Genomic DNA, 12,827 nt, shown 5'->3' on the forward strand with positions numbered 1-12,827 from the left:
ATATGTAACACTACAAGTGACATGTCTTTAGTTGACTTCAGGCAATACAATGTGACAGCACACATTACAGTATGCATGACTTTACTTGCAGAGAGGTCGGGGTTGCGTGAGAAGTTGATGGAGATGGAGACGTTTCGGGATATACTTTGCCGGCAGGTGGATACACTCCAGAGCTACTTTGACAGCTGCGCCTCTGCTGTGTCACATGGGGTGGTCCAAGAACGTGAGTAGTGAGCCAGTTTAGTTTTATGCCACACTCAGCAATATTCCAGCTATATGGTGGCGGTCTGTAAATAATCGAGTCTCGACCAGACAATCTAGTGATTATCATCACGAGCATCGTTCTAAGCAAAGGGATATGATGACATGTGTCAACCAAGTCAGCAAGCCTGACCACCTAATCGGTCTGTAAATAATCAAGTCTGGACCATACAATCCAGTGATCAACAGCATTAGCATCGATCTGCACAATTGGGAACCGGTGACATCTGTCAACCAAATCAGCGAGCCTGACCACCCGATCCCTTTAGTCGCCTCTTACAACAAGCATGGGTTACTGAAGACCAATTCCAACCCAGACCTTCACGGGTAAAGAATGTGAATCGTTCCCCTGTGTACTATTTATATATAAGGATCTCAAAAGGATTATTTCAGGATTGCGATTGTTTCATTGTGTGAATTATTTTTTTAATAAAGACTGATTTTCATGTGGATTATATAGAACATTTGTGATTGGTGAAGATTGATGACGCTGAATGTGCATGACATGTTGCTGCGTTGCAGTGGCTGAGCCAGATGACATCGATGCTGATGTAGACATTGACAAGCCGGCCACGCCTACAGAGGAGCCTCACCACACATTTGGGGGCTTCAAGGGTCGAGACCTTGGTGAGTATGGGTAGGCCATGATGAGAAAGGATATAAACAAAACAGAAACAGAATGTAACCCTGAGATTGCATACCACACCAACTATAAACAGTGTAATGTATATCTTTATCTTTTCATAATGTTCAGCAGTATATTAAAGGTAGACAAGTGAATGTAGACTCTATTTTCTTAATTAATGGTTTGTATGGATTGCACAGACTGTGGTTAGCTTGTTGATGGGAGTGTAACTGTAAAGTACGGGTCATGTGTCTGACATCCACAGCCTCTGTCCTACAACAACATGGTGGCCATGCTGTGGACTTCAAGGGAGAGGCCTTCACCTTCAAGGCTACAACGGCTGGCATTGTGGCCACACTCTCTCACTGTATTGACCTGATGCAGCAGAGAGAAGAGGCGTGGAAGAAGCGTCTGGAGAGGGTAAGTGCTGTTTGATACATGGACATATCTCCATCCCATTCCTGAGCAGTGTTTGATACATAGTCAAATCCCAACCCGTTTGGTGTAGTGTTTGACACACAGTCATATCAGTGACACTTTTAGGCAGACCCTTGAAGGTCCGGGTTAGAACGAAACTTCAGTAACCCATGCTTGTCGTAAGAGGCGCGTGGTTGTGTGGTCAGGCTTGCTGGCTTGGTTGACACATGTCATCGGTTCCCAGTTGTGCAGATCGATGCTCATGCTGTTGATGACTGGATTGTCTGGTCCAGACTCGATTATTTACAGATCGCCACCATATAGCTGGAATATTGCTGAGTGTGGCGTCAAACTAAACTCACTCACTCACTTGTAGGCAGGTTCAGGGGCACTGATGTATGACAGTAATTGTGCTTTCATTTTCAGGAAGTGGAGAAGAAGAAGAAGATCGAAGAAGCATACAAGTCAACAGAAAAAGTCAAACCTGTTGTTGTTGGTGGACCAGACTATGAGGTACGTGCAGGTTCAAAGTGACTGGTTTATAAGGCTATTGGAGGAACAGTGTTCATTAGTCCTCACTGACTATTCATCCAGTTGTAATCGTAATTACAATTCTGCTCCATTATTGTCAGCAGGGTTCCTTGTTTTCACATTTTCATTTCTTTTGATCTGTGTATTTATCATTGTTACGTAATTTTCACTAATGATCTTGTTGATGTCATACCACAAGGCAGTAATTGATCGCTAGTCAGGTGAAGTTGAGTTATGTCAGTCTCACAGATGGATGGTGACGATATTCATCATAGTAAATTTTAAGACCCCATGGAAACATGTTACATATGGTGTCCACCCATGAATTATTTAGAATTGATCTTCAGTAACAATGCTTGTCGTAAGAGGCGACTAACTGGATCGAGTGATCAGTTTGCTGACTTGATCGACACATGTCATTGTATCCCAGTTGCATATATCGATGCTCATGCTATTGATCACTGAATTGTCTGGTCCAGATTGGATTATTTTCAGACCACTGCCATGTAGCTGGTATACTGAGTGTGACATCAATCAATCAATCAATCAATCAATCTCAATCAATCTCAATCAATCATATCTCAATCAATCAATCAATCAATCAATCCAAATGACTTCAAATTATGTCTCCATTCACACAGTAGTGAGTGAGTACTGAGTAGGATGAGATGATAATGTTGATGTAACCTTCTAGTGCCTTATACAGAAACCACTTGGCTAGTAACCTTTTCATATCATTACTGTTTCTGTGCCACTGTCTTGAGATTACGATGCCATGTGTTTTATGTGTTCCAGGAAGGTCCGCACTGCATGATTACAGAGGATGAGTTCTACGATGCTGTGGATGCTACCCTAGATAAACTAGGGAGAAGGAAGAAGAGAAGGTACTCAGTTTATCTGTAACCAGGGACCTTACCAGTATCCGACATGTGGGGCAGGGTAGTGGTTAAAGTGTTTGCTTGTCCGCTGAAGACCTGGGTTGATTCCTGCTAGGGTACAATGCGTGAAGCACATTTCTGGTGTCCCCCGCTGTGGTATTGCAGGAATATTGCCCCAAAACTCATTCACCAACATCCCACACTGTTACAGTGTAGGAGGGCTGTGTTTTATCCAGTTGACACGAGGAGTGATTGGTATCGATAGATGTATTTGCTTGTGAAATTAAGGCTACTGTTCACTCACCTTCTGTGGAGAATATGGCAAGGATTTATTTGGATATATATGTGCTGAATGTAGAGTATTTATGAGTTAAAAATGTTGGTTATAGGAAAATCAGAAGTTTTGGGATTTACTTAAGCATTTTGATCTGTGTATTTATCATTGTTACGTAATTTTCACTAATGATCTTGTTGATGTCATACCACAAGGCAGTAATTGATTGCTAGTCAGGTGAAGTTGAGTTATGTCAGTCTCACAGATGGATGGTGACGATATTCATCATAGTAAATTTTAAGACCCCATGGAAACATGTTACATATGGTGTCCACCCATGAATTATTTAGAATTGATCTTCAGTAACCAATGCTTGTCGTAAGAGGCGACTAACTGGATCGAGTGATCAGTTTGCTGACTTGGTCGACACATGTCATTGTATCCCAGTTGCATATATCGATGCTCATGCTATTGATCACTGAATTGTCTGGTCCAGATTGGATTATTTTCAGACCACTGCCATGTAGCTGGTATACTGAGTGTGACATCAATCAATCAATCAATCAATCTCAATCAATCATATCTCAATCAATCAATCAATCCAAATGACTTCAAATTATGTCTCCATTCACACAGTAGTGAGTGAGTACTGAGTAGGATGAGATGATAATGTGGATGTAACCTTCTAGTGCCTTATACAGAAACCACTTGGCTAGTAACCTTTTCATATCATTACTGTTTCTGTGCCACTGTCTTGAGATTACGATGCCATGTGTTTTATGTGTTCCAGGAAGGTCCGCACTGCATGATTACAGAGGATGAGTTCTACGATGCTGTGGATGCTACCCTAGATAAACTAGAGAAGGAAGAAGAGAAGGTACTCAGTTTATCTGTAACCAGGGACCTTACCAGTATCCGACATGTGGGGCAGGGTAGTGGTTAAAGTGTTTGCTTGTCACGCTGAAGACCTGGGTTCGATTCCCTGCTAGGGTACAATGCGTGAAGCACATTTCTGGTGTCCCCCGCTGTGATATTGCAGGAATATTGCCCCAAAACTCATTCACCAACATCCCACACTGTTACAGTGTAGGAGGGCTGTGTTTTATCCAGTTGACACGAGGAGTGATTGGTATCGATAGATGTATTTGCTTGTGAAATTAAGGCTACTGTTCACTCACCTTCTGTGGAGAATATGGCAAGGATTTATTTGGATATATATGTGCTGAATGTAGAGTATTTATGAGTTAAAAATGTTGGTTATAGGAAAATCAGAAGTTTTTGGGATTTACTTAAGCAGTGTTTAAAAAATAATTACATGAAGGTTTCTCAATAGCATTTTGATCTGTGTGTTGCAGAGAGCATCAAGTCCGGCACCTGTGAAGTTACCACCCAAAATATCACTTCTACCCAGCAACAAGTTCTACGAGGAGGTTTGTATGGTCTATGATGGTTAATTGGGTTCATAACATTATTCAGTAAAAATGTAATTGATAACAGATTTGAAACAGTTGTGTGGAATATTTGGAAAGTATGTGTGGGTTTACAATAAGAGCCATTCTGACAATAGCATTACATACAATGTCCCAATATATCTGTTTGAAACCACACGTTGAGTTTAATGAGAGCAGTCTATGACAAAAAGGGTGGGGTCGCCTAGTGGTTAACGTGATTGTTGTCACCCTGGAATAGCCAATTTGATCCCTCATGTGATATTGCAGGGATATTGCTAAAACCATACTCCTGAAAACATTAACATGAATAATGAATTTACAGGAAATATGATATGAATAAGACTAAATGAAAAAACACTATACACTATTTGTTACTTTCAAATGTAACCTTCAGTATGTTGTGAAATGACTTCAGTTACTTATGATTTGAGGCAGTGCAGTTGCCCAGTGGTTAAAGCTTTGGCCCCTCACGCCAAAGGCTTAGGATTTGTACTGGCGTCCTCTAACATGATATTGCTAGGATATTGCGAAAATACGGCAAAAATCCATACTCACTCTCAAACTCACTGTGCTCAAAATTATCCACCAAACGTGCATCTTGCAGTTATTTTTGGTGAATTGTAGTCTTCTTGGACATAATAGTATACAGAATTATATCCGCTGATCTTTACTAGACCAAACGAAAATTCACAAGACTTGGTCTTCAGACATGCAGCTAATCATGCTAATGTCACCAGTGACTGTGAAAGGTATAGCCTTAACCCTGTGTTGAACATGACACAGATCAATCGCGTGGTTGATGAGCACATGTACCGGCTGTACGAGAGGACGTCCGACGGGGAAGACACATGGACCTGCATCGCGGAGGATGGAGAGCTGCGTGTTTACAAGCGGGAGTTGGAGATTGAAGGAGTTGTGGTGGATCCTCTCAAGGCTGTCACAACTGTCTCGGTAAGACCTCATGCAGTTCCCACTCAAGCAGATTACGAAGAAATCATATACTGAGATTAAAATTTATGGGGAAATATATTTTGATAGTTGCAGGTATATCTTGGATTACACTTTCACAGTAAGCGGTGTAAAAATGTGATCATTCTGAACAAACTCACTTGCCTAAGGTGACACCACATGTATCACATGTGCTTCGTTGTGGGACAGGACTGAAGTCCTAGAAACTCTCGGGAGTCAAGGTGCCAAACACTGTCACCCATCCAAGGACTGTCCGTGCCCAACGTTGCTTAATATCACCTGATTAGTGACTTGAGCTCTATGCACAGGACCAAACACCGCCACTAACATTTCTAAATGGCATCATGTATTTACAGGTCTTATGAGTGACAATGCTGGAGTTTTCTTGTAACATGTAATCTAGTATTATGATACTTTGTCGATGCAAGTCTTGCATTAAACTGTCCTCATCAATGTATATCACTCATCAACGTCATTTTTCATTACATATCGTATTGCCGCCTCTGTGTTATGAGCGTGATTACTGACACTGTTGCAGGGTATTACTGGCCATGAGTTGTGCCACCACTTCTGGGACATTGATGTCAGGATGGAGTGGGAAGGTAGGTACAGCAGCGTGGAACTACAGTCCTACTGTTATGTAATGTAATGCTCTGTAATGTTGTGTCACTTGGCTAGTTTCTGCATAGGAATGTCACTTTTCATGACAAAATTAGGTTTAACTGGGCATGTTGGATTCATATGGAGAATGGAACAAGAATTCTGTTCCATGAAGTGCGGTGGGTAGCCTAGTGGTTAAAACATTTGCTCATCACGCGGAAGACCTGGGTTTAATTCCCCATGTAGATACAATGTGTGTAGCCCGTGTTTGGTATCCCCTTGCCCTGATGTTCCTGGAATATTGCCAAATGCTTCATTAAAACATAATCATTTGATCATTCTGCTTCATGAATGGATCTTAGAAGTGAAAGATTATTGAAGATTCACAGTTGTTTGATCATGTGACCATTAGTCACCTCTTACGGCAAGAATGGGTTGCTAAAGACCAATTCTAACCCGGATCTTCACAGGTCTGTAAGAACTGTACTGAGATTAATGCATTGTTATAGACATTAAGAGAAGTCTCTGAATGTAACAGCATTTTGTCCTGTTAAGCTATGTACCTGCTTGACTAACTTCCACCTCTGTAGGGGCGGTGGGGTGGCCTAGTGGTTAAGACATTCACTCGTCATGCTGAAAGTCTGGGTTCGATTCCCCACATTGGCACAATGTGCCTTGATATTGCTGGAATATTGCTAAAAATGGCGTAAAACCCAACTCACTCACACACTCCATCTCTGTTCTGTCAGCCACCCTGGAGACGTGCAGGACAGTGGAGTGGTTGTCAGAAGACACGCTCATCTGTAACAATGTCATCAAGCGAGTGTGGCCAGCGTCACAGCGAGACGCCCTCTTCTGGTCCCACATACGCAACATTCAAGGCGAGAACGAAGATAGTCCGGACAGCTGGATAGTCGTCAACTACTCCTGTGACCACCCAAACTGTGCGGTATGTCTTTACGTGGTTTGTTGTGGAGTGAGGGCACCTGTTCCACAGGCTTTTTTTTATGACACTTTCATGAGGTTCAGGTTTTTTTGAGTCCAAGTTGTTAATTAACCCACATGCAACACCTGATTTCAGTTGATTAATGTAGAGGTGAGGTAAATGATGTTTAACATCGGATTCGAGATTATTGCACATAGGGACCGTTCATAATTTATGGCTTGATGATGATTTTAAGGGGGGTCACCCATTTTGTTCTGGGGAGGTAGGAGGGGGTCAACAATTTTGTACATAAAATTATTAAAACATTTTGCTTAAAAAATATGGGAAGGGGAGGGGTCATTGATTTTGTACATGACATGCAGGGGGGTCACTTACATAGTACATAAACTTTAGTGGGGGGTCACTCACATTGTTCATGCTTCTCCATAAAATCATCACCCCCTAGCCATAAATTGTGAACGGTCCCTTACAAAGCAGTGTGTGTTAGTGTGTATGTATGAGCATACACTTGTACTAGTCCGAACTAGAGATGCTTTATCAGTGCTAGCCTACTGAAATATTATGCTTCAGAATTTTTACCAACCAAGAAAATGCATACTGACCAGTTAGCCCCTCAATCCTTAGTACCAGGGAAACAAGAAGTACTGTCTTTCTGCTTTTCGTCTTTTGTTATTATGCAGCCTTGGATCAAACCCTGACCTTCTTCTGTCCTGACAGGTGCTCTTTCCACTTGGCCAAAGAGATGCTTTTTGAAAAGAATAGGTGCATTTGGTCTGGCCACCATGGCAGCTATGTATAAATCAGATCAGATAAGTGGAGCAGATTTAGGGCTACTTCCTTATATTGTTGCTCATACTGGTTGTTCAATGTTCTCATGTTGTTACCGTGGTTACAAATCTTTTTCCAGGGTGGCAAGTATGTCCGGATCACAATGAATGTGGCTATGATCTGTCAGACAATCGTAGAACCGCCAGCTGAGGGTGAAATCAGTCGGGACAATGTCAAGTGTAAGATCACCTACACCGCTGATGGTAAGAGCCCTGACTCAGTCTTGTATTATGTTTTGTCTCTCTTAGTAACCGTTCATTGCATTAAAAAATTAAACCAGCATTACACTTTAACCATCTTCCACTGAGGAAATGTTGTAAATCCAACTAGGGTCCATGCAGGTTGCAAAAGTACTGTAAGTCCCCATGGTTCCTAGTATGGATATGTACCTTCAGTTCCTGGCGATCTGTAGCCAAGTTTTACGTGTCGTATATAGAAATTATCGTTTTATGGTTCCTTGCTAGTTTTGTGTAAATCTGTGTTACTCTTTTTAGTTTGCTGTCCTTAGTTGACAGATATGTATATTTTGGTTTATTAATATAAAGTTTTCGTAGGCACGATATATAGTAATCGTATATATTTTTAAGGGGTGTAATTTTCGGTGCACAGTTGTTTTATCACGCATTTCAAACACCTGAGTGATGGTATCCATCACATTTTCAAAACCGATAGACATGCAGTGATCAAAGCTAGCCGCCATAACTGAATCGTGTTTACTAAAACAATCAGAGAGAGAGGTGGGATTATACTTGTGTCAACATGACAACACCTGTCCCATATGAGAGATTAACTGACAACGAATTAAGGAAGAGTGTATACCAGTACTAACAATAATTATACATAGAAATCATAAAGTAGTGTTTGTTGTTTATGAACACGTGTTGTTCATATGGTCAAATTGTTGATTGGCTGCATTAAACAAATTGCATGTTGTTCCTACTTGAGTATTTGTCATGACTTGAACATGGATATTTCGCTTGGTATGATTATTGACGCACGATATTTTTGCGCTAAAAGCACGAAAATTAATCCCACGCGGAAATAACTACGATTACAGTAGCTGAAATACTGCCAATTTGACTTTTTGTAAACTATGTAACATGGTTACCATTTACAGTCTTCCAGACTGGGGGTAGTCCAGAATTCAACCCACAGTTACAGTACAACCAATGGGGGTAGTCTAGAATTCAACCCACAGTTACAGTACAACCAATGAGGGTAGTCCTAAATTCAACCCACAGTTACAGTACAACCAATGGGGGTAGTCTAGAATTCAACCCACAGTTACAGTACAACCAATGGGGGTAGTCTAGAATTCAACCCACAGTTACAGTACAACCAATGGGGGTAGTCTAGAATTCATCCCCATTTCACTGTAACCATTAGTCCAGAATTATGAGCCCAATAGTTTGTTGACAAATTGTCCAGAGTGTATAGTAAACGATAAAAGGATAGTTGTTAAGTATCGTAATTCTTTGGCAGTAGCAAAAACGCCCCAAACAGTTAGCCTGTTATCAGACAGACAGTAAAAAGACCATTGTCACACAATACAGGCAATGTTTACATGCATAAAGTATACATGTCAATGAATTAGTCAAGTGTCTTTTAACTGCTGGACTTTGCATAAAGATACAGAAATGTCAAAATTTTCAGTTGAAATGGCTAGTTAATCTGTTATGTCAGTATCAAATGTACATGGAGCTTATAGTTAATCAGGTCATTCTCCCTTTACAGTGAACCCTGGAGGCTGGGCGCCAGCATCAGTATTGAGAGCTGTTTACAAACGCGAGTACCCTAAGTTCATCAAGCGTTTCACCTCGTACGTGAAGACAAAGACGGCCGAGAAGCCGATCTTGTTCTAGATCTACTCACACGTACTTGAAACATCATCCACTGACCACGCCCAAGGGATGGGATGTGTTGTCAGATGGTCATCACAAGTGTCCACTCAGGGGCCTGTGGGACAGGTTCCGTGGACCGCGGGTCAAGAGGCGAGTCTCAGTCTCTCTCCTTGTACAGTTTTATTTTGCAGGTGTCAGTCTACAGCTCTCCTACATGGGATAGACACATGGGCAGAATGGAATGAGTTAATTCGATTTATGCACAATTTACAACCATGTTATAGCATCTGCTGAGACAGCATGTCAATTTAGCTACAAACTCATCATCACTCTCAAAGAATCAAATTCCCACATCGGTGCACCGTAGGGTGTCATGATTTAACTCATGCTAAGATTTGTATTAACACCTGGTTGCTGTGACTGCAGCTGTTCAGTATCTGATGCTGCTGAATCAGTAGACTATTCGCTCCAATTGCCCACAGACGTAGTGTTTAGGAAGGCCTTCTTGGTTTGTTAGCACTTGGTTTCTAGTGTGCTCTTTACACCAAAGCCCAGGTTTGGATTCCATCTGTGGGTATAATGTTTGAAGTCCATTTCTGGTGTCCCCTAATATTGCTAACATAAAGTTTAGACTCACTAGTGTAAATGTAGCCACTTACTTCAGTCAACTGATCTAAACTAGATTTTGCAAAATATTCTATACAGTTTAAAGGTACTGTTTACACATGAACTGATGTATTGTAAAACAAATTTGTAACGTTGAAATGATTATTGTCATCAGTTCAATAAATGATGAAACTCCATGAAAATTGGTGAATTCTTAACAAAACTTTACACCAAAACGCAGCTGTTCACATGCACGATATTTGCACATACTTTTCAGCAATTTGATGCATGATCCTCGTGCAATTCATCTGCATAAGGTTTGCAGCTGGTTCCCCCAAGTCAGTGGAGAAATTCATCTTCGATGTAACCACATATATATACTTAACATGTAGTGAGTGTTTTAAGTGAGTCTAAACTTTTGATGGGTAGTGTATTACTAAAAACATCTCATGGACTCTCTTGGTTTCCATTTGATAAATTTGTAGAAACTGAATGGAATTTGATTTTAGGAGACTTAAGTTTCCACCTATTATGTCCATAAAAGTATTTCAGCAAATAAAAGAAAATGAAATTAATTTGCTATACACCAGGATTTAGGTATTTCACTTGTCTGTAAAGTAACATGAGCCAGCTTGTTGACATGACTTGACACTTTACACAGTAAACAGAGTGAAGTGGGCATTAGGCTTGAGGTTGTTGATACTGTCAGTATTGCGTGTACAGTTGTATATGTATATATGCTGTTGTATAGGTAGGACTCTGGTGATACACAGGTACATGGTGGTGGGAGCTATTGGCATTACCATCATCAGACTAAATAGTTCCCCATAACAGAAACTCCCCTTAGATGACTAAATACTGAACTGTCAGCACACTCTGGTTCACGCTGTGAGGTTCACTCTGTGAAGTTCACACCATGAGGTTGACACTGTGAGGTTCATACTGTGAGTTCACACCATGGGGTTCACATTGTGAAGGTTCATACCACGAGGTTCACATTGTGAGGTTCATACCGTGAGGTTCACATTGTGAGGTTCACACTGTGAGGATCATACTGAGGTTCATACCATGGGGTTCCCATTGTGAGGTTCACATTAGTGTGATTGTGAGGATCATACCGTGAGGTTCACATTGTGAGGATCATACCGTGAGGATCATACTGTCAGATGTTCATACCATGAGGTTCACATTGTGAGGTTTACACCGTGAGGTTCACATCTTGAGGTTCATACCATGAGGATCATACTGAGGTTCATACCATGATGTTCACATTGTGAGGTTCACATCTTGAGGTTCATACCATGAGGATCATACTGAGGTTCATACCATGATGTTCACATTGTGAGGTTCACATCGTGAGGTTCATACTGTGAGGTTCACAGCATGAGGTTCACACTTGTCAGGTTCCTGTGAGGTTCACATTGTGAGGTGTGGACACATTAAATACTATGAGTGTAATTACATTGGTCATGACAACAGTTTTGTAACCGTATCAGATGAATCAGTAGCAATTAGGTGGTTTTGTTCAATATGTAGTAGAAGTTAGTTGCTGTTTTCAAAACACCCAATACAACCATTGGTATTGTTGACATGTTGTATTGGTTTTAAGTAGAATACTTGTGTCTGTACAGGTGTATCTTTAGCAGGACCTGTCCCCTTAGTTGCCCTTAGACTTAGTGTAATTATCAGAGCCGCAGCCAGCTGTCCACCAGCATTGTGGCCAGTGCATGATTGCTGTATCATACATCTTACATCATCTTCTTTGACCTTTGTGCAAGATGGTACAGGAATTATTTTTCTACCATGAAATGCTATATTCTTTAAATTATGTCATATTTTTACATAGAAAGCTGATCTATTTCTTGCAATATTATCTGGTGTGTATGTCGTGGATACTCTATATTTGTTGTGTCAAACGGTTTATTTTTCAAAGGCAGAGATTTCTACTTTGGTGTCAACCTTATTGAACCATGCTTGTTGGGCTTCTCAGTTGGTGACTCTTGCTTGTCAGATGGATTACAAAACTACTTTTTCAGTTAAAGAATGCCTGGTGTTCTGAAACCGTATAAAATAACTCCTTGTTGTAAGTTGTTGAAAGAACTGTCCACATAGCCTGCATCAGAATCAAACCTCAAAGTATGACCTATTGTTGGTCAAGGGGCTAGTACGTATGTCTGCCAACTAACCAAAGTAGTTCATGAGAGAGTGAATATTCTGGCTGCCATCAATGAATGCACGTCAAGGCTATTACCAGATCCAGCTATGGCTTGTCCTTCACACTTAATTAGTTGCTTCTGTTTAATGTGTGAGTTGGCCCTTCACACTTCTTGGGCTAATACTTTCTGGAATGTGCTTCTGGTTAATATATGAGTTGGCTCTTCACACTTTTTGGCTTGGTACTTTCTGGAATTTGCTTTTTGCTAATGTGTGAGTTGGCCCTTCACACTTCTTTCTTGGGCTAATACTTTCTGGAATTTGCTTCTGGTTAATGTGTGAGTTGGCCTTCACACTTCCTGGCTGACATTTTCTTGAATTTGCTTCTGGTTAATGTGTGAGTTGGATCTTGACACTTCCTGGGCTCCGGTAGTGATTGGGTAGGT

The 12,827-nt window shown here is 41.0% G+C and overlaps 1 protein-coding gene and 1 long non-coding RNA gene across 35 annotated transcripts in view; both read left to right on the forward strand.

The window, feature by feature from the left end:
- LOC124256525 (ceramide transfer protein-like) overlaps window positions 1-10,284 on the forward strand; it is a 30,953-nt gene extending 20,669 nt beyond the window's left edge. Inside the window, 11 exon segments of the mRNA XM_046690512.1 lie at window positions 94-223; window positions 784-888; window positions 1,152-1,306; window positions 1,730-1,816; window positions 3,777-3,863; window positions 4,342-4,416; window positions 5,221-5,388; window positions 5,945-6,008; window positions 6,756-6,955; window positions 7,860-7,983; window positions 9,515-10,284. Of these exon segments, the coding sequence (XP_046546468.1) occupies window positions 94-223; window positions 784-888; window positions 1,152-1,306; window positions 1,730-1,816; window positions 3,777-3,863; window positions 4,342-4,416; window positions 5,221-5,388; window positions 5,945-6,008; window positions 6,756-6,955; window positions 7,860-7,983; window positions 9,515-9,642 (1,323 nt within the window). The 3' untranslated portion in view covers window positions 9,643-10,284.
- A 278-nt stretch (window positions 10,285-10,562) lies between these two features.
- LOC124256571 lies at window positions 10,563-12,517 on the forward strand. 34 transcript variants are annotated; one of them, XR_006892991.1, is made up of 5 exons: window positions 10,563-11,314; window positions 11,380-11,423; window positions 11,466-11,505; window positions 11,588-11,601; window positions 11,642-11,657. It is a non-coding gene; the product is annotated as an uncharacterized LOC124256571 (long non-coding RNA). The 34 variants fall into 34 exon arrangements; XR_006892983.1 differs by having other exon boundaries at window positions 11,478-11,505; window positions 11,546-11,601; XR_006892990.1 differs by having other exon boundaries at window positions 11,380-11,437; window positions 11,478-11,505; window positions 11,642-11,655.
- Window positions 12,518-12,827: the final 310 nt, after the last annotated feature.

This window comes from Haliotis rubra, unplaced genomic scaffold (assembly GCF_003918875.1).
Source record: "Haliotis rubra isolate DU_JTF1 unplaced genomic scaffold, ASM391887v1 Scf63, whole genome shotgun sequence".
NCBI lineage: Eukaryota > Metazoa > Mollusca > Gastropoda > Lepetellida > Haliotidae > Haliotis > Haliotis rubra.